The 23,285-nt window shown below is 37.3% G+C and overlaps 1 protein-coding gene across 23 annotated transcripts in view; it reads right to left on the bottom strand.

Annotated features, from left to right (window-relative positions):
* Nucleotides 1-23,285, bottom strand: part of BIRC6 (baculoviral IAP repeat containing 6) — a 210,554-nt gene that overhangs the window by 176,004 nt on the left and 11,265 nt on the right. For all 23 annotated transcript variants that reach the window (XR_006059232.1, XM_060412314.1, XM_060412311.1 and 20 more), the window contains exons 2-3: nt 7,048-7,229; nt 4,988-5,125 (exon numbers count right to left, since the gene is read on the bottom strand). Coding sequence is in view for 22 of the 23 variants with exons in the window: in XM_060412314.1 (XP_060268297.1) it covers nt 4,988-5,125; nt 7,048-7,229 (320 nt within the window). In the remaining variant the exon portion in view is untranslated. The remainder of the gene's footprint in view (nt 1-4,987; nt 5,126-7,047; nt 7,230-23,285) is intronic.

Genomic DNA, 23,285 nt, shown 5'->3' on the forward strand with positions numbered 1-23,285 from the left:
GGGGGCAGGAGGAGAAGGGAACAACAGAGGATGAGATGGCTGGATGGCATCACGGACTCGATGGACATGAGTCTGAATGAACTCCGGGATTTGGTGATGGACAGGGAGGCCTGGCGTGCTGTGATTCATGGGGTCACAAAGAGTCGGACACAACTGAGCAACTGAACTGAACCGAACAGAATAAGAGGTTCCTCAGCACACCCAGCCTGGAAACTCCCATCAACAGAGGAGCCTGATAGGCTGCAGTCCATGGGGTTGTGAAGACTCGGACATGACTGAGCGACTTCACTTTCACTTTTCACTTTCATGCATTGGAGAAGGAAATGGCAACCCACTCCAGTGTTCCTGCCTGGAGAATCCCAGGGACGGGGGAGCCTGGTGGGCTGCCGTCCATGGGTCGCACAGAGTCGGACACCACTGACGCAACTTAGCAGCAGCAGCAGCAGCACACCCAGGCTGAATCACAAGATGCTCTACCATGTGTATCTTGTGAGCATATTCAATGACACTAGAAGTATCTGCAACAAGTAAAGATGCTGTAGGGAGTCTCTGGGACAGTAATGTAGCAGGATGCTAAGACAAAACCACGCCTCTCCTGTAAACAATTCCTCTCCTCTTGAGAAACAGCTCCTGGCCTCTCAGTAGTTAGTTCTCATAAAAATGTGTCTACCCATGGGACAAGTGTGCATGCAGTCAGAGCTGGCCATCACAAACTAGGTGCTACCTGAAACACCAAACCATATTACTGGGCGTGAGGGCTAGTATTCCTTAAGAGGTTTATAAGAAACCAATCTTGAGAAAGTCCAAAAGGCAATTCAATTTTGAACCAGCTGAATAATCAAGAAGCTGAGATTTCTACAATACCTATTCTGACAACAGCTCCTTTCTCATTCCACACTGATGGCTTCACAAGGAACTCCCTATGATGGGATAATTGAGGAAGAAAACCTTTAGATCTGACATACAGATGGTTCTCACATTATGAAAGTGCCGTACCAAAGTGGATGGCTGCAGCACCACAGTCCCAATCAGGACAGGGATGAGGGCAAATCTTTTCAGTGGGCAGAACTTCAGCCAGTACATTGGACTGTTCTCTTTGTCTGGATTGAGAGGTGACCAGAAGTAAAGGTCCTCACTGATTAATGGACAACGGCTAACATTTTGGCTAGATGTTCAGACATCTGGAAAGATCAGGATTGGAAGACTGTTAACAAGGAAGTCAAGGGTAAAGGTCTATGGACAGACCTCTCCAAATAAACACAGTATGAAAATATTTGTGAAATATGTGAATGCTTATCAAAAGGCATCCATTATAGAGGAAATGGGCAAATTATACACAGTATATGAATGCCACTCACTCTTTTGCCATAACCACTCCAGCGCTTGCTCAACGAATCTATATGCAAAATGCCATGGTAAAAGAGAGAGGGTGTGCACAGGTCCAGCATGAACTTGCTCTCATCAAGACTAAGCAGGCTAACTGCAGGCCTGCCAATAGCAGATACCAAAGTTGAGTCACCAATGGGACACGTTTTCCAGAAGAACCAGCCAATTACCTTACTGCAGGTTGATTATATTAGATTTCTTCCATTATGGATTGGACAGCAATTTGTCTTTACTGTAGATACGTATTCTGACTGTGCATTTAACTGTTCTGCCCACAATGCTTCTGCCATAATATTAAACCACTAGAAAGTAGTCTATATAACTTTGCTTTTTGCTTCTCAGTAAGAAAGCACTTCAAAGGTGGGGGGAAGGGCTTGGAGGTTTGGAGGCAGTAGAAGAGGTAGGGGCAACAATGGGCTCTTGCCCCATGAAACTGAACTGTCTTACTATGGTGTCTTACAGAAGGAGATGACCTGACAAAAAGGTGTGGGCCCTTCCAAAGACTCATTTTCAGTACTAATTGGGAGAGATGCTTAAAAGTCTGGAATTCTAACATTACAGGATTATGTATATGCTTTTAATCAACAAAAAACACATAATATACCTTCTCTCAGCAGGGTTGCTATTATACTTAATAATCCATTTCCAGCTTTTTTTTTTAAGCTTTAGGCTCTAGAGGTCTTGTGACAAGGAAGGAATGTTCCACCAAGGGTACAACAATGGTTGCACTGAATTAGGTGTTAACACTGCTAACCAGCAATCTTGGGTTCCTCTTGTCACTGAGATCAAACCAGTCAATCTTAAAGGAAATCAACCCAGAATGTTCATTGGCAGGACTGATGCTGAAACTGAAGCTCCAATACTTTGGCCACCTGATGCAAAGAGCCAATTCATTGGAAAAGACCCTGCTGCTGCTGCTGCTAAGTCACTTCAGTTGTGTCCGACTCTGTGCGACCCCATAGACAGCAGCCCACCAGGCTCCCCCGTCCCTGGGTTTCTCCAGGTAAGAACACTGGAGTGGGTTGCCATTTCCTTCTCCAATGCATGAAAGTGAAAAGTGAAAGTGAAGTCACTCAGTCGTGTCCGACTCTTAGCGACCCCATGGACTGTAGCCTACCAGACGTCTCCGTCCATTTTCCCAGGCAAGAGTACTGGATTGGGATGCCACTGCCTTCTCCACTGATGCTAGGCAAGACTAAATGCAAAAGAAGAAGGGGGTGACAGGATGAGATGGCTGGATGGCATCACCGACTCAATGGACATGAGTTGGAGCAAACTCCAGGAAATAGTGGAGGGACAGGGGAGCCTGCTGTGCTGAAGTCCATGAGGTCGCAAAGAATCAATCAGAATAGACTTAGCAGCTGAACAACAATATACATTAAATCATTATACTGTATACCTTAAAAAAAAATCACACTGTACAACAATAACTTGTCGCGGAATCATCAAAGTGGGTGGTAATTCTGCTGGTTAATATGATTAAAACTGACAAGGGAAACTGGATTGATGCAAGTAAGGAGAATTTAATTACAGTCCAAGAGATTCTCCAGGGTGCCTCTAGGCTCTTCCACATCCGATATACAAGAGTGAAAGGACAATTGCAACAACTTAGCACAGCACTACAAAGGGTCTGAATCCTGCAAGCGTGAAGACTTGGGTCACTTGACAGTGTAAAGACACCTGACCTTAACATTGCTAGTGAAGGACAAAGGGAGCATGGAACAGCTAGGAGAAGGAGACTGTAAATATCAAGAATATCATCTTTCTATTATACACAATTATAGAACTGAGAGATATGGTAACTATATATTTCTCATTACATAAGTGATAGATGGATGAAGATTTAGATAAAGACATAGAGAGGTCAGTCATTATTTTACAGAAGAATTTTTGTTGTAGTTAATTTAGTGTTTAGGTTTAGATGGGTTTAATTTAGGTTTAGTGATTAGGTAGCCCAGCTCTGTTACCTAAACACTTGAAACTATAAATTTTAAGAGTAGCGAATATCACCTACAGATGGATAAAATATCTTTTGAAACTTTGTGTCTGCCTGTTCTGGGGACAGGGTGAGACAAATCTTCATTTTCCTTTTAGGAACAGAGCCTCTTGTTAAGTAAAAGCATAAGATTTTTGTTGCATGAAAGTTCAAACATGTATAGATGGTATGTATGGAGATGATGGGTAGCCAAAGGAGCAGACTGTGCCAGTTGTTAAGCAACTGTCTCTCAGGTCCAAACCTACCCTTTCCTCTCTTCTCGGTCATATTGGGGCTGGGATACTATAAACTATTATTTCTTCTTTACCAACTAGTTTCCTGACTGTCAAGTTCTGACAAAGGAACACAGGATGGAAACTGGAAAGCATGATAGGGGAAAAAGACTTGCTTCTTGCTAAATTACTTGTCATTGCTGTCAACATCATGTTAGCAAAGGATCTGGTGGCAGCAGCTGACTCCTCTGATCTTCAGAAGTTTTTCTGTTCTGTTTTCTTAGCACTCCGAGGACCAGTCTCACATATCTCCCTCAGAGGCACTAGCATCAGCCAAGTAGCACCCCCATTCAGAACTCCGAGTCTCAGTCCATCAGGCTCCAAGCTCCAAGCTCCTGAGGCACCTACTGGATAACAACTCCACCTCAGGAGTCCGAAGTCCCAGATCCAAGAGGCTCTTTTCTTAAGTTTTTAAGGATCTAGGTTCTAAAACCTGAACATCCTGTTCCTTCAGACCAAAATGAGTCCTGCTTCCCACAGTTAGCATCTGTGTTACCTCAGGGTTTTGTTTTCACTTTTTTGGTTCTCATACACATATTAAGTCAATTTCTCACAATGCTGAAACACACAACATGGTTTCTGTTTTTACTAAATAAAATGTTCCACTAATGGAATTAAGATTCATAAAATCATGGTGAATTTATAAAATATACTTCAATATAAATATTAGGAAGAATGCAGATGATATATGAGCACTGATATGAAAATATCCTCAATATACATTCTTCAATGAACAAAAGCAAGGTATATGCTATAATCTGAATGCTTGTGACCCCGCAAAATCCATCTGCCGAAATTCTAACCCAAAGGGGGAGTCTATTAGCAGGTAGGGCCTTTGGAAGGAAGGTGATTAGGTCATGAGGGTGGAACCCTCTTTTATAAAAGGCTCCAGAGAGATCCCTTGCCTTTTTCACCATATAAGGACACAATGAGAAGGTACCAGCTATATCCCAGAAAGAAGGACTTTACCAAAAGAAATTCCACTCATCACAGCAGTCCAAACAGACTAAGCAGTCCAAACAGTACACCACAGCACTGTAGTATAATTTCAACCGCACTTGAGAAAGATACTTACAAAGGCAAAATTGTTTTAGAAAACAGCTTCTACTTTATATGCTTCAATATAAAAATTGTATATGTATTACATTTATAATTTTTTTACAATCTTAAAAGAAAAATGCAGAAGAATTAATGAAATATAGCCAAGGATTTAATTCAAAGCCCTATCTCCCACCATAGTCATCAGTGCAAGGAAGAACAGAGAAAGGCAAAAGTATGGAAATGTTCTTTCTGTTATAACCCTAAACAAAGTAATTTTTTTTTAACTTCTTACCTTAGCAACTTTGTGGTTTGCTGCAGTCTCATGAGATGTATTTTTCAAACCATCTTTGAGCTGTGTGATGAACAAATCATAACCCTCTGTACTAGAAACATCTACCTTTTCTAAACATGCCGATAAGAGTTGTTGTGCCTAAATAAAAAAAGATCACAAAAGATTAACCATACCAAAAATGTTTAATTCAGATTCTTACACAAATATTCTAATTCTGAAAGGTACTATATGAAAATTTACTACTTCTACTTTTTTTAAACAAACTTAGCTAACAAAATAATGATTTGCAAGGCTGTTACAAAATTAAATGAGATATAGCAATGTACTCAGCATAGTACCACACAGTAAAGTCTCCATACATGGAAGTTTTTATAAACCAAAGCCAGACAGAAAAAACTGGACAAGCTGAAACTATAAACAAAAATAAAAGAGATAAAAAGTTAAAGACAAATGTAAAGTCCCTCAGTGAGCTTTATCACTCATTAAATCATCAGGTAATTTTTAAAAAGCCCTTTGCATTGTTACCCACATATTCAATATGAACTACATTAACAGAAACATATGGTCAATATATGGAAAAGAACACATCCACACTAATCCAACCAAACCCAGGACCACATACTTTAGGCAAGACAGTGAGAAACCAATGTGATGCAGGAAAGGGTACCTGGGATGGTGGAAGAACTACAAACAGTATTACATGAACAAGACAACTATAATTATTTGTGTAAAAAGACAGAAAAGCAGCAACAGACATCACAAGCTGGCAAGGTGGAAGAGGTGGCAGAAGTTGGTTAAATATCTAGCTAAATATTGACTTCAGAGTCCATTTTACATAAATGTTCAACTATTTTATTATAATTCTGTAGTTCCTACACTGTACACTACAATGTATAGAAGATATCAGCTTTATTAAGATATCACCAGGTCTAAGTTCCTTAAAGTAGGAGGGGAAAAAATATTCAATACAAGTAGAACTAATTAATTTTCTGTCCAAAAATTTTAACATGCCCCCAGATCGAGATATTCTTATGACAAAAAGATGGCTACTCTGTTTTCAGAGCTCAGAATTTCAGCAAATGCTTTCAATATTAACATACTAGATGACTGTGATATGACACTGACCCACACAGTAACACTTTGCATGTCTTAAAAATGGGAAATAAGCTACATTGATTTTATCAACTAATCATTTCAATCCACCAAACACAGAACAGTTAATAATCAACAAACTGGGATAAAGACAGAAATAATATCTCACTTTTAGGGGGAATACATTATAATCTCTTATATTTTTAAGATGATTTAAAGTCTGATAAATCTGAAAAATATAGTTTTAAATTATATGATATGAATATCAACATACACAAAAGGATTTAAGTTAGGATACACTTATACATTAATTAATAAATATGTAACACAAAAAATATGTATGTTGAAATTTTAATCTGGAATTGTTAAGACACATGTTACATAGCCAAGGTTACAGGTTGTCCATTAATATTTATTTCTTCTTTTTTAATATTAAAGAAAAAAACCACCTCAGCTTAACGTGGCCATATGACTAAATTCTGGCCAATGAATTAACTGAATATGAAAAGGGCACATGTGAAACAGTTTGTAGAACAGAACAAGAATAATGAAGGAGGGGCTACAGAGAGAAGGAAAGGATGAGGGAGGGAGGTAAAAGGGAAAGGAGGAAAGGAAGGGCAGGTAATGCCAGTGTGCTCCCTGGCCTTTTGTCCTCCCTTCCCCTAAAACTGGAAGTAATGAGACTTGAAGCAACAGTCTCGGACTCAAGAGATGGAAGCTAAGTGCTACAGTAAGCAAAGCTGTCTCTATACTTGGCCTTGTACTGTTACTAGAAAAAAATTATCTTGTTTAAGCCACTGTATTTTGGGGTTTCTGTTAAAGTGGTTTAACATGTACAATTCACAATTCCTTGTTTTTATAGGGGTACGTAGATAATATCCTCAAAGGACAATCTAATTCCATTTAACGACTAGTAAGTCTGAAACTACATTAAGTAGAAAAGCATACTGACACTTATTTCAACTTACCTCTGTGACAGGTAATTCAAGCTGAACCACATCATCTTGCTTTGAAACTGGAGTTTGCAGAGCAGTGTCTAACAACAAGATTCCATTAAGGTCCTTCCTACACCCTACTGCATAATCATCCACAAAAATAACTTTATCCACGGCAGAAATATACTGACATTTCACCTGTCCACCTGGTTTAGCTGTTAAAAGAACAAAAATTCAACACTGAAGATGTTAAGACCAATAGATCTTTTAAAATAAATGCTTACATGGCAACTAAATACCTTATATAATCTTTGACTAGAAAAAGATTCTCTAAAGGGCATTATTAGAACTGATTAAATTGGAATATGTACTGTAGCTTAAAGTAACAATATGAAATTATCAGAACTTGAAAACTGTATTGCTCTTATGAAAGCAAATATCATTATTCTTAGAAATAAACATAGAAATAGTAAAAGACAAAAGGATATGATATATGCAACCTATTCACAAGTGAGCAAAAGTAGTATGAACGTATACATGAGGGAATGATAATCAAATGTGGTATAATATTTAAAATATTAAAATTAGTGGACCTTAGCAAAGGTTATAGGGAAGTTCTCTGTATTACACTACTTCAAAATAATTTGTTTTGGAAAAAAATTTAAACATCCAATACTACACAACATTGTACATCAACTATACTGTAATTAAAATAAATAAATATTCAGTATCGTTTTACATCTTTCCCCCCTTCCCCTACAAAAGTCATTAAGCATAAAGTCAATGTGGACAGTTTCTAGGTAATGACCTCAAAAGTTCTTTTGGGCTTTTATACCTAAGATATGCTTCCCAGGTGGGAAGATGGCTTCCCAGTCCCAAGTGGCGCTAGTGGTAAAGAATCCTTCTGCCAATGCAGAAGACAGAAGAGGCATAAATTCAATCCCTGGGTCGGGAAGGCTCCCTAGAGGAGGAAATGGCAACCTACTCCAGTATTCTTGCCTGGGAAATCCCATGGACAGAGGAGTTTAGCAGGTTCTAGTCCGTGGCGTTGCAAACAGTCGGACACGACTGAGCACACACACATACATATCTGAGATAAAATTGTGGAAGATGGCTATAGCCTAAGAGAACTAGTCAAGCGTCTTAGTTCAACTACTACTGAAAAGCCACAGCCAACTATTACTGAAGATCAATGTCCTCTGAAGTTTCTGCTGAATCAGTACCAGAAGAGTATTTTAATAGAAAGTGAATATACTAACCATAAAATTTATCAGAATAAAATAAGAGCAGAATTTCAAGGAGTATTACAAACGATAGTAAAACACGGAAGCTTTAAAAGTAAAACCAAAAAGCACAATTTGGAAAAGATAACACTGATTTCTACATTTTAATTTATAAGAAGACTAATGTTAAACACTGTCATGAATACAGCCTCTATAAAAAGACTTGAAAAAAAATTATCAACTGTAAAATTTAATTGTACTAGTGAAGAAACTTCTCTGTGGACATGTAATTCTGCCACCAGTCAGTACACCTTATTCTAAACTCCCACCATAAGTCTACAGGACATTCCTGATCTCAGCACTGCTACTGCGCAGTAATACAAAAACAGCAAAGATATAGACCAGGGTCCTACTCATCAATGTCTAGGACAACTATAAAACATGTTATAATCAATGAATATTAGGGTTAGTTTTCTTAATCTCAGATGATTATAGCTCTCTCATCTTGGAGGCATTACAAAACTATTAGAAACTTATTCATCATCTACATAAAACAAAGAAAAATTCATAGAATTTCTATAGTTCATTCTCAGATCTATTGGTTTGAAATGTATGTCAGCATATAGAAAAATAATCTCTGCAATACAATAAAACAGGAATATTTACCTACCACTTCTCATCTCTACGTAAAACCACAAGAAATCATACAAATTATAGGAACTCAGAGTAAAATTACGTAGGAACCTGTAAAGATAGTTTCAAATTTTAAAACAGACTATTCCTTTTTTTATAGAGGTTTTTGGTTCACAGGAAAATTCAGCAGAAGGCAGGGATTTCCCATATGTGCCATGCCTCCCACACATAACTGTAAAATTAAAAAAAAAAAAAAAAACAACTACAAACTGTTTTGTTTTAGGGATAGGTCATTAGGTAAAGAACTATAAAAACCATTATTTTGTTAAAACTTTTACAGAGGTATAAAATGTGAAAATCTACACCAGGGTTTTCAACTGGGTTTCCATGCAACCCCAGAATTCAATAGATCATGACAAAAAAAAAAAAAAAACCAAACACACCTTTTTATATTTCTTACACTATATAATATTAGCACTCAAAGTAATGCACAGTGACCAAACCAGCCTTATTGGCAATGACTTCAGAAGTCTTTCAGGCCCACAGAGCATGTAATAGGACCATGTTTATTCAGATGAGTCCATTCCCAGTAATTTTGACCTGAGTTACAAAAGGCCATTTGTAAGCAGTGACTTGCTGCACTGCACAGCAGAAGGCAGTAGACTGATTATCCGTCACACTACCCTACCCTAAAGGCTCTTTGAGCTCATATGACCTCTTTTTAACTAATTACACCTGCGAAGACCCTGTTTCTAAATAAGGTCACAATCTGAGGTTCCCATGAGAACATGAATTCTGAGGGAAGATTATACAACCCACCACAGACTCTTTCTCTGAATCTTTTACTCAGCCTGAGAACTCTATTTCAAGAAAAAGAGCCCTGTTAATGTAGTCGCATAGTATGCTCAAGATTTTATTTACATCTACCCCTAAACAAGTTCTAGATTTCTGTGAAGAAAAAATATCTTTCAATGAACAAAGAACGTTTTAGGGAACTTTTCATTGTCTTAACATGTTCGAGCAAGTCTTTTTTACCTGACAAAAAATAAGACCAAGGACACAAATGCTCTAATTTGGGAAAAAAATGAAATCCATGTGTGCTAAAGTGTGACCCAGAACTGAGTATATGTACAGCAAAAAAAATAAATAAATAAAAAAAAGATAGGTTTCACAATGGGAGGTAAAAATCAACATTTATTTTCAGTTATAAGAATAACAATTTTAAGTGCATAAAGGTTCATAAAAGAGATGAAGAAACTAAGAAACCTATGTCTGAGCTCTCAGTAAGAAAATATCTTTTCAAAATCTTGTATGAAATTATATGTTAAATTATACTTTTATTTATATTGCTTTGTTTCATGGTTTTGGAAGTATTACTATGGAACACTGTCAACAAATTTTAATGCTGCAAATAACATTAATTTAAAAAAAAACTTATAACCTATATTTAAACTTCCAAGGCTACCTTTAAAATAAACAGAAATTTGTAGTTTATTTGGCCTATGAGTTTAAAATATCTGAAAATAAATTTCTCAAAGAAAGAAGAGCCATGCTTAACTAATGTTATAAGTTTTTGAGGAAAATCAGCTAAGAAGTCATTTTTCAGTTTTTATATAGAGGGGAAAAACTCTTAGACCCATTCTATACCATATGTTGTACCTTGTTAGAAGACAATTGTAAAATTACTTTGAACCCTACACTGATAAAGTTTAAAAAGAAATCCAAGCAGAAAATTTAACAGAAGAAACACTCAAATTTCTTCCAGCTATACCAGATATAAGCAAACTTCCTATAAAAAGATCAATAGTATTTAAGGCCTCATAAGAAACACTCAAATTTCCTCCAACTATACCAGATTATCAGCAAACTTCTTATAAAAAGATCAAATAGTATTTAAGGTCTTTTCTCACAATTACTCAACAAAAGAAACATTTATTTACTTGATTTTAGTAAATAAATGGATGTAGATATGTTCTAGTAGCATTTATTTATAAAATCAGGAGACAGGCAGGTGGCAGGCCATAGTTTGCAGATTCCTGACTGACACTAATGACTTGCATTAGTACAGATTTACTTTGGGAGCAGGAGAAATTTCACAAAAATAATAAGTTAAAAATTCACAGCCAGACACAAAAAGCTGCTGAAACTTAAAACTAACAAAGAAAAATCTTGAAAGCAACCAGAGGATATGTTACATACAGGTAAGTAATAGCTACAATAAAAGCACGTTTATCATTTTAAAATCATGGACTTTACTTGGAATTGAACAATTTTTAAAGTACTGCAAAAGAGAAATTCTATTCAACAACAACAAAAAAAAATCCATCAAGAATGAAGGTGAAATAAAGACATTCTCAGATGAGGGAACACTAAGTAGAAATTTTGCCAGCAAACCTGCTCAGAAAGAATCACAAAAAGAAGTTCATCAAAGAAAAGGGAAATTATTTCAGAAACAGAGTATCAAGAATGAGGGAAGAGCTACAGAAATGGTAAATATCTGGGTAAATATAAGTGATAATTCTCCAAATCAGTCTTTTAAATGTATTTGGTAACTGAAAGCAAAAATTCCTACAATGTCTGATACTCTTCAATGTCACATATATATAATAAATAAGTCAATTATAACTTAAAAGAGGAGGATACAATAGGGTGGTATTGTTTCTACATTCCACTTAAAGTGGTAAAATACTGATTCTAAATAGACTGAGGAAAATATATATTGCAATCCTTCAAGTAACTATGAAAACACACAAAAGCAACAGATAAGGTTAAAAAAAAAAAAAATCAAGCCAAAAAAGCAGAAAGAGAAAAAAAGAGGAAACAAATAATAAAATGGAGCATCTAAACCAAACTTCAACTTTTCATTAATCAAAAATGGCCTAAGTACGCCAATGAAAAGACAAACTGGAATTTAAAACATACATGCAAAGAAACTTTTATCATTCTAAAAGGGTAAAAAGATGGAAAAAAGATATATCACGTAAATGTTAATCAAAGAAACACGGAATCGTCATATTTAGATGAGACAAAGATCAGAACAAAGAAAATCACCAGGGATAAATGAGGGCATTACATGACAAAAGAGCCAATTCATGAAGCAATCCTAAATATATACATACACCTAACACAACTTAAAAATACATTCAGCAAAAATTAACAAGAACTGAAAGGAGAAACAGACATCCATAATTACAGCTGAAGACTTCAACTTTCAGTAACTGATAGAACTAGTAGACAGAAAACAAACATAGATATAGAGAAACTGAACACCATCAACCAATGACATTTTTAAAATACGCCACCTATCAACAGTAGAATGCACATTCAAGAGCACACTGAAAATTAATCAAGATAATATTGTATCCTGGATCATAAAACAGACCTTAATATAAAAGAAATAAAAGTATGTTCTGAGAGCCCAGAAACAAACCTACATATCTCTGGTCAATTAATCTTTGACAAAGGAGGTAAGAATATACAATAGGAAAAAGACGGTCTCTTTAGCAAGTAGTATTGGGAAAACTGGACAATCGCGTGTAAATCAATGAAGTTAGAACACAGCCTCACACTATACACAAAAACAAACTCAAAATGGCTTAAATACTTAAATATAAGACATAACACCATAAAACTCCTAGAAGAGATCATAGGCAAAACATACTCCAACATAAATAAATCGTGCCAATGTTTTCTTCAGTCAGTCTCCCAAAGCAACAGAAATAAAAGCAAAAATAAAAAGTGGGACATAATCAAACTTATAAGCTTTTCCACAGCAAAGGAAACCATAAACAAAACAAAAAGACAGCCTACGGACTAGGAGAAAATATTTTCAAATGATGCAATCAACAAGGCCTTAATCTCCAAAACATACGAACAGCTCATATACAAGGCAACAACAAAAAACAAACAACCCAATCCAAAAATGGGCAAAAGACCTTAACAGACATTTCTCAAAAGAAATACAGATGGCCAATAAGCACATAAAAAAGATGTTCAACATCACTAATTATTGAAAAAAATGCAAATCAAAACTACAATAAGATGCCAACTCACATGGATCAGAATGGCCATCATTAAAAAGTCTACAGGAATTCCCTGGTGGTCCAGTGGTTAATAAGACTCCACACTTCCAACGCAGGGGGCATGGGTTCGATCCCTGATCAGGGAACTAAGACCCCATGCAGCCAAATATACAAAATCTTAAAAAAAAAAAAAAAAAAAAAGGAAGCTTAAAAAATAAATAAAGAAGTCTACAAATAAGAAATGCTGGAGAGGGCATGGACAAAAGGGAAACCACCTCACCGCTGGTGGCAATTTAAGTTGGTACAGCCACTATGAAAAACAGTATGAAGGTTCCTTAGAAAACTAAAAGGAGAATTACTCTATGATCAAGCAACCCCAGTCCTGGGCATATATCCAGACAAAATTCTTATTCAAAAAGATACATGCATCCCAATGTTCAAAGCAGCACTATTCATAGTAGCCAAAACATGCAAACAACCTAAATGTCTATCAACAGATGAATGGATAAAGAGCATGTGATACATACATATATAATGGACTATTACTTAACAATTAAAAAGAACAAAACAGCGTCATTTGCAGCAACCAAGGGTGCAACTAGAGATTATCATACTAAGTGAAGTCAGAAAGAGAAAGACAAGATGTTATGTGATATCACTTACATGTGTAATCTAAAATGTGACAGAAATGAACCTAAGTGCAAAAGAGAGAGAGACTCACGGACAGAGAACAGACTTGTGGTTGCCAAGGGGGACGGGGCTGGGACAGGGACAGAGCAAGAGGTTGACGACAGAGCAAGGTAGCAGATGTTAGCTATTATATACAGAATGGATAGACAACAAGGTCCTACTGGGAAAGAATATAAAAGAAAAGAATGCATACATATGTATAACCGAATCACTTACCAGACCACCTTACCTGTCTCCCGAGAAGCCTGTACGCAGGACAAGAAGTGAGTTAGAACCGGACGTGAAACAATGGACTAGTTCAAAATTGGGAAAGGAGTATGTCAAGGTGTATACTGTCACCCTGTTTATTTAACTTACATGCAGAGTACATTATGCAAAATGCTGGGCTGGATGAATCACAAGCTGGAATCAAGATTCTGGGGAAAAATATCAGCAACCTCAGATACGCACGCAAAAAGCAAAGAGAAACTTTGCTTTCATGGAACTCTAATGGTAAAAAAAAGTGCCATTTTTTGGCATTTTAATGGCAAAAAGCAAGAGAAACTATAAGAGCCTCTTGATTAAGGTGAAAGAGGAGAGTGAAAAAGCTAGCTTAAAACTCAACATTCAAAAAACTAAGATCATGGCATCCAGTCCCATCGTTTCATGGCAAATAGATGGGGAAAAGTAGAAATAGTGACAGATTTTATTTTCTTGGGCTCCAAAATTATTGCGGACAATGACTGAAGCCATGAAATCAAAAGACACCTGCTCCTTGGAAGGAAAGCTGTGACAAACCTAGACAGTGTATTAAAAAGCAGAAAAAACTACCTTGCTAACAAGGGTCCATATAGTCAAAGCTATGGTTTTTCCAGTTGTCATGTACAGATGTGAGAGTTAGACCATAAAGAAGGCTGAGCACCAAAGAATCAATGCCTTTGAACTGTGGTGTTGGAGAAGATTCTTGAGAGTCCCTTGGACTGCAAGGAAACAAGACAATTCTAAAGGAAATCAACTCTGAATATTCATTGGAAGGACTGATGCTGAAACTGAAGCTCCAATACTTTGAGACCACCTGATGTGAAGAGTCAACTCGCTGGAAAAGTCGGATGCTGGCAAAGACTGTGGGCAAGAGGAGAAGGGAACAACAGAGGATGAGATGGTTGGAAGGCATCACTGACTCAATGGACATGAGTTTGAGTAAACTCCAGGAGACAGTGATAGACAGGGAAGCCTGGCACGCTGCAGTGCATAGGGTCACGAACAGTCAGACATGAGTTAGAGACAGAACAACAACAGAAGCAGAAATTAACACAACACTGTGAAACAACTATACTTCAATGAAACAAGCAAGAACTATGTTTTTGTTTGACCACAAACAAAATGACCACAATGGATTCAAGTAGAAATCAGTAACTGAAACAATGGGAAACCTCTAAATACTTGTAAATTAAACATCATACTCCTAAGCAATTCTTAGGCCAATGAAGTCTAAAGTAACTCAGAAAACATTTTTAAAAGAATGAAAATGAGGGAGTTCCCTGATGGTCTAGTGTTCGGGATATGGCACTTTCACTGCTGTTCCCCTGGCTGGGGAACACTGAGATCCCTCAAGCTGTAGCACAGCTCTCCACATCCGAAAAAGAATGAAAACATAGTATCAAAATAAGTCATCTGAAGCTAAAACAGTGATTAGAGTAAAACTTATAGGACTTGAATGTTTATATTGGAGTGGGGAAAAAGGCCTTAAATCAATAACCTAAGCTTCTACTTAAAAAAACCAGAAGAACAAATCCAAAACAAAGAAAAGGTAAGAAATAATAAAGGTTAATAGTGGAAGTCAATGCAAAAGTAAAACTAGAAAACCAATACGGAAAAATCGATATAAGCAAAAATGAGTTCTTTGAAAAGATCGATGAGATTGATAAAGCTCTAGCAAGAGCGCCAAAGAAGAAAGGAAGATATAAATTACCAACACCACCAAATGAAAGAGGAGCTAGCCTACAGAGCCTGCAGACATCAAATGATAAATAAAAGAATACTATGAACAACTCTATGTACATAAATGTGACAACTTGTGTTGTCAGAATATTTAAATCTGACACTACAAATGTTAAAAAGATAACTGAGGAATAATATAAATAGATGAATATGCATAAATTAGAAAATAAAGGTGAAATTCCATAAAAACCACAAACTGCCAAATTATTCAAAATGAAACAGATAATCTGCATTAAGGAAAGTGAATTCCTAGTTTAAAACTTTTCAAAGAAATCTCCAGGCTTACCTGATTTCACTGGGGAATTTAAGAAGTAACACCAATTCTACACAATCTTTTTCAGGAAACAGAAAAAGAGGAACACTTCCAAACCCCTTTTAAGAAGCCTAACCTAACCTGATATCAAAAACTAGAAAAAGGACAAAAAAAGAAACTACATACCATTATCCCTTATGGAAACTGTGCAAAAATCCTCAACAAAATAAAAGCAAATGGAGTTTAGCAATACACCAGGACCAAACAGCGTTTTCCCAGGAATGCAAAACTGGTTCAGCATTCAAAAATCAATCAATGTAAGCTACCATGATAATTTCTTAAAGAAGAAAAACCACAGTCAAATCAGTAGATGCATCTGGCAAAATACAACATATTTCCATGATTTAACAACAAAAAAAAAGCCCTCAGCAAGTTAAAAGGCAATTTCCTCAATCTGATAAAGGACAGCTACAGAGTCTACCACTATCAAACACTTAATGCTAAGACTGAAGGCTTTCCCCTAAGATCAGGAATAGGACAAGGATATTACGCTCCCAACCATTCTATCTAATATCTTAATGGAAGATCTAGCCACTGCAGTAAGATATGAATGGCCAGACACATCAGGAAGAAATCAAACAGCCCCTATTCACTGATAACATGATTATGTATGCAGAAAATTCCAAAGTATCTAAAAAAAAACAAACAAGGACTTCCCTAGTGGTACAGTGGATAGGAAGTTGCCTGCCAATGCAGGGGATCCTGCTCTGTGAAGATTTCACATGCCGCAGAGCAACGAAAGCCCGTGAGCCTAGGGCCTGTGCTCCGCGACAAGAGGAATCATCACAATGAGATGCCTGTGCACCGCAACGAACAGCCCTGCTCACTGCAACTAGAGAAAGCTGGCATGCAGCAATGAAGACCCAGCACAGCCATAAATAAATAAATTTTAAAAAATAAATAAAAATCAAAACAAAAACTGCCAAGAACTAGAAAGTTTAGCAAGGCTACACTGAACAAATACATGAAAATCAATCAATTTTACATCTATGAGCAATGATCAATCTGAAAACAAAGTTTACCCAAAAAATTAACAGTTAGTTTACAAGAGCTCTAAAAATATAAAATACTTAAAATATATATCAAACAAAAGGTAAAGAGAATATGTATGCTAACAAGTACAACTGATCAGTGAAAGAAATCAAAAAGATCTAAATAAAACCATGGCTATAGACTCAACATAGCAAAGACATGAACAGCTCCCAAACTGCTCTATAGATTTAACGCAAATGGCAACCCACTCCAGTATCCTTGCCTGGAAAATCTCATGGACAGAGGAGCCTGGTGGGCTGCAGTCCATGGGGTCGCAAAGAGTCGGGCACGACTGAGCGACTAACACTTACTTCAATCAAAATCCCAGCAGGAATGTTTAAAACGGATAGCCGTCAAGGACCTACTGTACAGCACATGGAACTCTGCACCATGTTGCGTGGCAGCCTGGATTGGAAGGGAGTTTGGGGGAGAATGGATCTATGTGTCTGCATGGCTGGGTCCTTTGCTATCCACCTGAGTCCAACTGTCACAACACTGTTCAACAGCTATACTCCAATACAAAATAATGAGTTAAAATAAAAAATCCAACAGCATTTTTGAGATATAAACTGAATCCCAAATAATCTGAAAAGGCAAAGGAACCTGAGTAGCCAGAACAATCTCAATAAAGAATAAAGTTGGACAAATCACATTATATGACTTTAAGACCTGCTATAAAATTTACAGTACCACAAGAATGTGTGCTACAGGCAAACAGATAACAACATAGATCTATGGAACAGGACAGAATCCAGAGACAGACCTGTATAAACAGGACCATTTGATTTTTTTTAATGTTTCTTAAGTTGTAAATTTATACATTACAAGAAACGTGCCATTTAACCATTAAGTGTACAGCTCGGTGGCATTAAGTGCATTCATAATGTCTTGCAACTATTACCACTATCCATCCACAGACCTCTTTTCATCTTGCAAAACTGAAACTTTATAATCACTGACACTTAATCTTCACTTCTGTCCCCACAGAACCTGAGTCACTACTCTTTCTTCACTGACCATAACATCTTCCACGTTCATCCATGCTGCACTATGTGTCAGAATTTCCTCCCTTCTCAAGGCTAATATTTCATTATACACATACACCATGTTTTGTCTATACATTCATCCACTGATGGACACTTGGATGGCTTCTAAACTTGGGTGGCTGGGAATAATGTCACTGTGAACATAGCACACAAATATTTCTTCAAGATTCTGCTTTTAACTCTTTATACCCAATATTCAAATGTGGAATTGGAGTTCATACAGTAATTTTTAATTATCTGAAGAACTGTATTACTCAAATGTGGAATTGCACGTTCATAAGGTAATTTTAAATTACATGTAGGACTGCATACGGTTTTCTTCAGTGGCTGCACCATTTTATATTCCCACCAACACAGCAAAAAGGTTCCAATCTCTCTACAACCTTGCCAACACTTACTCTGCTTTTTCAAAGATAACCATCCTAATGGGTGTGAAGTGATACCTCATTATGGTTTTGATCTGCATCTGCCTAGTGATTAATTGTGCTGAGCATCTTTTCATGCGGTTGTTGGTCATCTGTTTATCTTCTCTGGAGAAATGTCTATTTAAATCCTTTGCTCATTATCTAACCGGGCTCTTTGTTTTTTGCTGTTTGTTGAGTTGTAGTTTTCTATAATTGCCTAAATATTTCTGGCTATACCTCTGGATATTTGATTTGCAAATATTTTCTCCCTTTCTGGGTTCTGACTTTTTACTCTGTTGATAGTGTCCTTCAATGTACAAAAGTTTTTCATTTTGATGAAATCCAATTTGTCTATTCATTCACCGGATGCCTGTGCCTTTGGTGTCATATCCAAGGACACTTTGTTTTCTTCTAAGAGCTTAACAGTTGGAGCTCTTACGTTTAAATCTTTGATTCATTTTGAGGTAATTTTTGTATGTGGTGTTTTGAAAATATTTGTCTATGGTGTAATATGGCTGTATAAGGGTAGAACTTCATTCTTTTGCATATGGATATCCAGTTTTCTCAGCACTGTTTTTTGAAGAGAATGGTCTTGACCTCCATTCCAAGAATTATTTGACCACTTATATAAGGGGTACTTCTGTACTCATTATTCCAAACCACAAACACACTGTTTTGATTACTATAGCACCATAGTAAAAAATTTTGAAATCAGGAAGTATAAGTCCTCCAGCATTTTTTTTTTTCAATAACACTAGCTATGTGGGGTCCCTCGAGATTCCATACAAATTTTAGAATGGATTTTTCTATTTCTGCAAAAGTAGTGACTGGGATTTTGATAAGGATTGCAATCAATCTGTGGAGAAGGCAATGGCACCCCACTCCCATACTCTTGCCTGGAAACACCCATGGGAGGACCCTGGTAGGCTGCAGTCCATGGGGTTGCAAAGAGTCAGACACGACTGAGCGACTTCACTTTCACTTTTCACTTTCATGCATCGGAGAAGGAAATGGCAACCCACTCCAGTGTTCTTGCCTGGAGAATCCCAGGGACGGGGGAGCCTAGTGGGCTGCCATCTATGGGATCGCACAGAGTCGGACACGACTGAAGTGACTTAGCAGCAGCAGCAGCAGTGCTGACTTTGTAACAATACCAAGTGCTAGCAAGGATGCAGAGCAAGTATAATTCATAAACGTCTAATGGCGATGCATAATGGTACAGCCATACTAGTTTGACAGTTTCTTATGAAGTTAAATATACATTCACCACATGGCCATGCAATCCCACTTCTACATATTTACCCTGGAGACATAAAGCCTTCATTCACACGAAAACCTGTACTTAGATGTTTATAATAGTTCTATTCATAATTACCAAAAGCATGTCCTCCCAAGAGTAATCGACTAAATATGGCGACACATTCTTATGATGGAATACTTCGCGATGAAAAGGAACGACCTACAGATGGATACATGCAACAACCTGACTTCCAAAGGCATTATGCTATGCACAAGTCAGTGTCAACAAGTTACATACTAAAGGGTCCATTTCCATGACATTCTGGAAAAGACAAAACAGCAGAGAGAACAGATCAGTGATTGCCAAAGGTTCAGGTGTGGGGAGGAGGCTGACTACAAAGGGATGCCAAAGGAGATACCACAGAGAACTCTTTCAGGTGTTGAAACTGCTCTGTATCCTGACTGTGGTGATGGTTACGTGAATCCATGCATGTATTACTAGTACACACACATAAAAGTCCATTTACTATAATCATTAGTCAAAACTTATTTTTAAATTATACAATAAAAACACAGGAAAGTAGAATTTTAACAAAGTAAAGGGGGGAAACAGTTCATAACATATCTTACAATAAAAATACAACAAATAATAGAAAAAGGCAAAAAGAACTTGCTGTACACCAAAATGCTGAGACTAGCCATCTCTAGGTAATGAAATCATAGAGGCGCTTCTCTTTCCCCAGGTGGCTCAGGGGTGAAGAACCCACCTGCCAATGCAGGAGACCTGGGTTTGATCCCTGAGTTGGGAAGATGCCCTGCAGAAGGGAATGGCAACCCACTCCAGTATTCTTGCCTCGGAAATCCCACAAAGAGAGGAGCCTGGCAGGCTACAGTCCATGGGTTCCCAAAAGAATCAGACACAACTAGTGACTAAACAACATCTGATGGCCTATAAGGTAAGTCATTTTTAAAATGGAAATTTTTAAAGGAAGGAAATTGTGGGGTTTTTTAGTTACCTTAACACCCACATTAAGAAACAGTCAACTCTTTATCAATGCACTAATCATGTGTATCTCTTCAAAACCTGGAAAAGTATTATCAGAAATATATTATCTTTGCCAACAGAAACTACACATTGTAGAAGTCCATGTCCACTGAGATATCACCAGAGTTCAATGCTTAAAACAGTTTATACCGTAACACACAAACATAATTCAAAGTCAATAAAAGGGTACAAATTTAACGTTTTGTTGTTGTCGTTTAGTCACTAAGTCGTGTCTGACTTTTTTGCAAGCCTATGGACTGTAGCTCACCAGATGTCTCATCCATGGGATTCTCCAGGCAAGAATACTGGAGTGGGTGCCATTCCTTCTCCAGGGGACCCTCCCAACCCAGAGATCACACCCACATCTCCTGCACTGGCAGGCGGATTCTTTACACAGAGCCACCAAGGAACCCCAAAATTAAAGTTCAGCTCTTATAAAGCTTTTAAAATATTATTAAAGTTACTGAAAATAAAATCATTTAACAAAAGTTGCTAATACACTGTATTATTCAGTCAAATGAGTATTCCTATAAAAGAGAACTTAGTGCAAAGAAAATCTGGGAAAGTTCGGTGACTAGGCCATAAGGAAAAGTAGCCAATGGATAAAATACAAAGCAGGGATAGTATTTTTCCAGGCTGGAAAATCAACATCTACCTAAACATGGAAGAGGTTCTCTGAAAGATACAGAATTTAAAGTTTCAATTCTCTCTATTCACTTTATCCAAAACAGTCACCAGACCACTTATTTTAAAAAATCTTAAGTTACCTGACATCAACTGAGAAAGTTTTGAGAACATAATCACCACTGAAAACTTTCCATGGATGGGACTCAATCATTAAGGACTTACTACTACTCCCTGCAAGAAACTGTGGGGCCCTTTTCATATGTTTCATTCAATTAACTATGACAAATTGAACAATATATATGAAAATTTGTCACAGTTAAATCTCTCAACCAGTCTACAATATATAGGTCACATTCTTCCTTCAGGATTTTGACCTGGCTATAATTAAATAAAATTTGGGGACTAATTTCCCTATCTGATATTGCATAAAAACCCTTTATCATCTGTATATAAATTCCAGTTGCTACACAAAGTTGCCCATGTGAGAAGCAACTCAGCTACAAATCAATACAATTCTACAACTGGAACATGTACCCTTGTGAATTTCTATTTGGAGCTCATATTTGAAATTGTTTTGTTTAACAGAGATGGCACCTTTCTCTGAGGCTAGTAATCACACCAGTCTCATCACTCCTCATTGAATCTACATTTTAAATCAGTGCAAGTCAAATTCCATCCAAATATGATGAAAATCCATCCAGCTGTTTTCCCATACTACAGTAACAAGCCAACAGAAACTTCCCCTGGATACCTGCCTTGCTGCTCTCTCACATTACTAGGATCTGCTCAAGGGCCATCTCAGAGAGACTCCCCCCGAGACCACACAGTACAACTTTACCCACCACCATCTCATATCAGTTTTGACTTCTTATAGTGTCTACCACCACCTGCATGTATGTGTAATATACCTCTTTTCACTAAACCAGAGCTCTAGGAAAGGACTTTGTTGACAAACAATAAATTTTTGACACACAGTAAATGTTTTTGAATAAATGAATCATTTTTCATAGTTTTGAAGAACTTTTTAACATATTAAAACTAAGCTCTAGGGCTTCCCTGGTGGCTCAGTGGTAAGGAATCCACCTGCCAATGCCAGAGACACAAGTTCAAACCCTGGTCCCACAAGATCCCACATGCCAGAGCAACTAAGCCTGCACGCCACAACTACTGCATGCAAGCGTCACAACTACTGAAGCCTGCATTCCCTAGAGCCCGTGCTCTACAAGAGAAGCCACCGCAAAGTGAAGACCACACGCCCCAACTAGTGGCCTCTGCTCACCACAGCCAGAGAAAAGCCCACCCAACAATGAAGACCCAGCAAAGCCATATAATTTAATAAAATTATATATTTTTAAAAACCCACTAAGCTCTAATAAGATAAAATGTAACATTCTAGAAGTTAGCTTTTTTCTTAATACAACATAAAACAAAGGCATTTTAGGCATGAAACACCTGATCTGGTAGATAATCCCAGCCATTTCTGCCCTCTACAGCTGCTTTTCACCCCCTCCTCTCATACTCCCAGTAGAAGGTAACTGTCCCTGCTGCAGTAGCATTTTGGTGAAAAGTATCACAGCACTTAACTGATTAAAAAAAAAAAAAAATCAAACAAAAATGCATTACATCAGAAAAGGACAAAAGAGAGCAACATGAATTTGGCCCTTGGTACAGTCCTGCTTACAAGCGAATTTCATTTATAATTTAATTTACTGTGGGGTAGGTTTTATTAGCAAAGAAACTAACTTGGGAGGTGTTTCTTACAAAAAAAATTAAGGCTAAACAGAATAAATACTATTCAGGCTTCCCTGGTGGCTCAATGGTAAAGAATTCAATGCAGGGGATACAGGTTTGATTCCTCGGTCGGGAAGACTCCCTAGAAAAGAAAATAGCAACCCACTCCAGTATTCTTTCATGGGAAATCCCATGGACAGAGGAGCCTGGCAGGCTACAGTCATGGGGTCACAAAAGAGTCAGACACAGTGACTAAACAATAGAACACTATTCAATTCAAATATAA

The sequence above is a fragment of the Ovis aries genome, chromosome 3 (assembly GCF_016772045.2).
Source record: "Ovis aries strain OAR_USU_Benz2616 breed Rambouillet chromosome 3, ARS-UI_Ramb_v3.0, whole genome shotgun sequence".
Classification (NCBI taxonomy): Eukaryota; Metazoa; Chordata; class Mammalia; order Artiodactyla; family Bovidae; genus Ovis; species Ovis aries.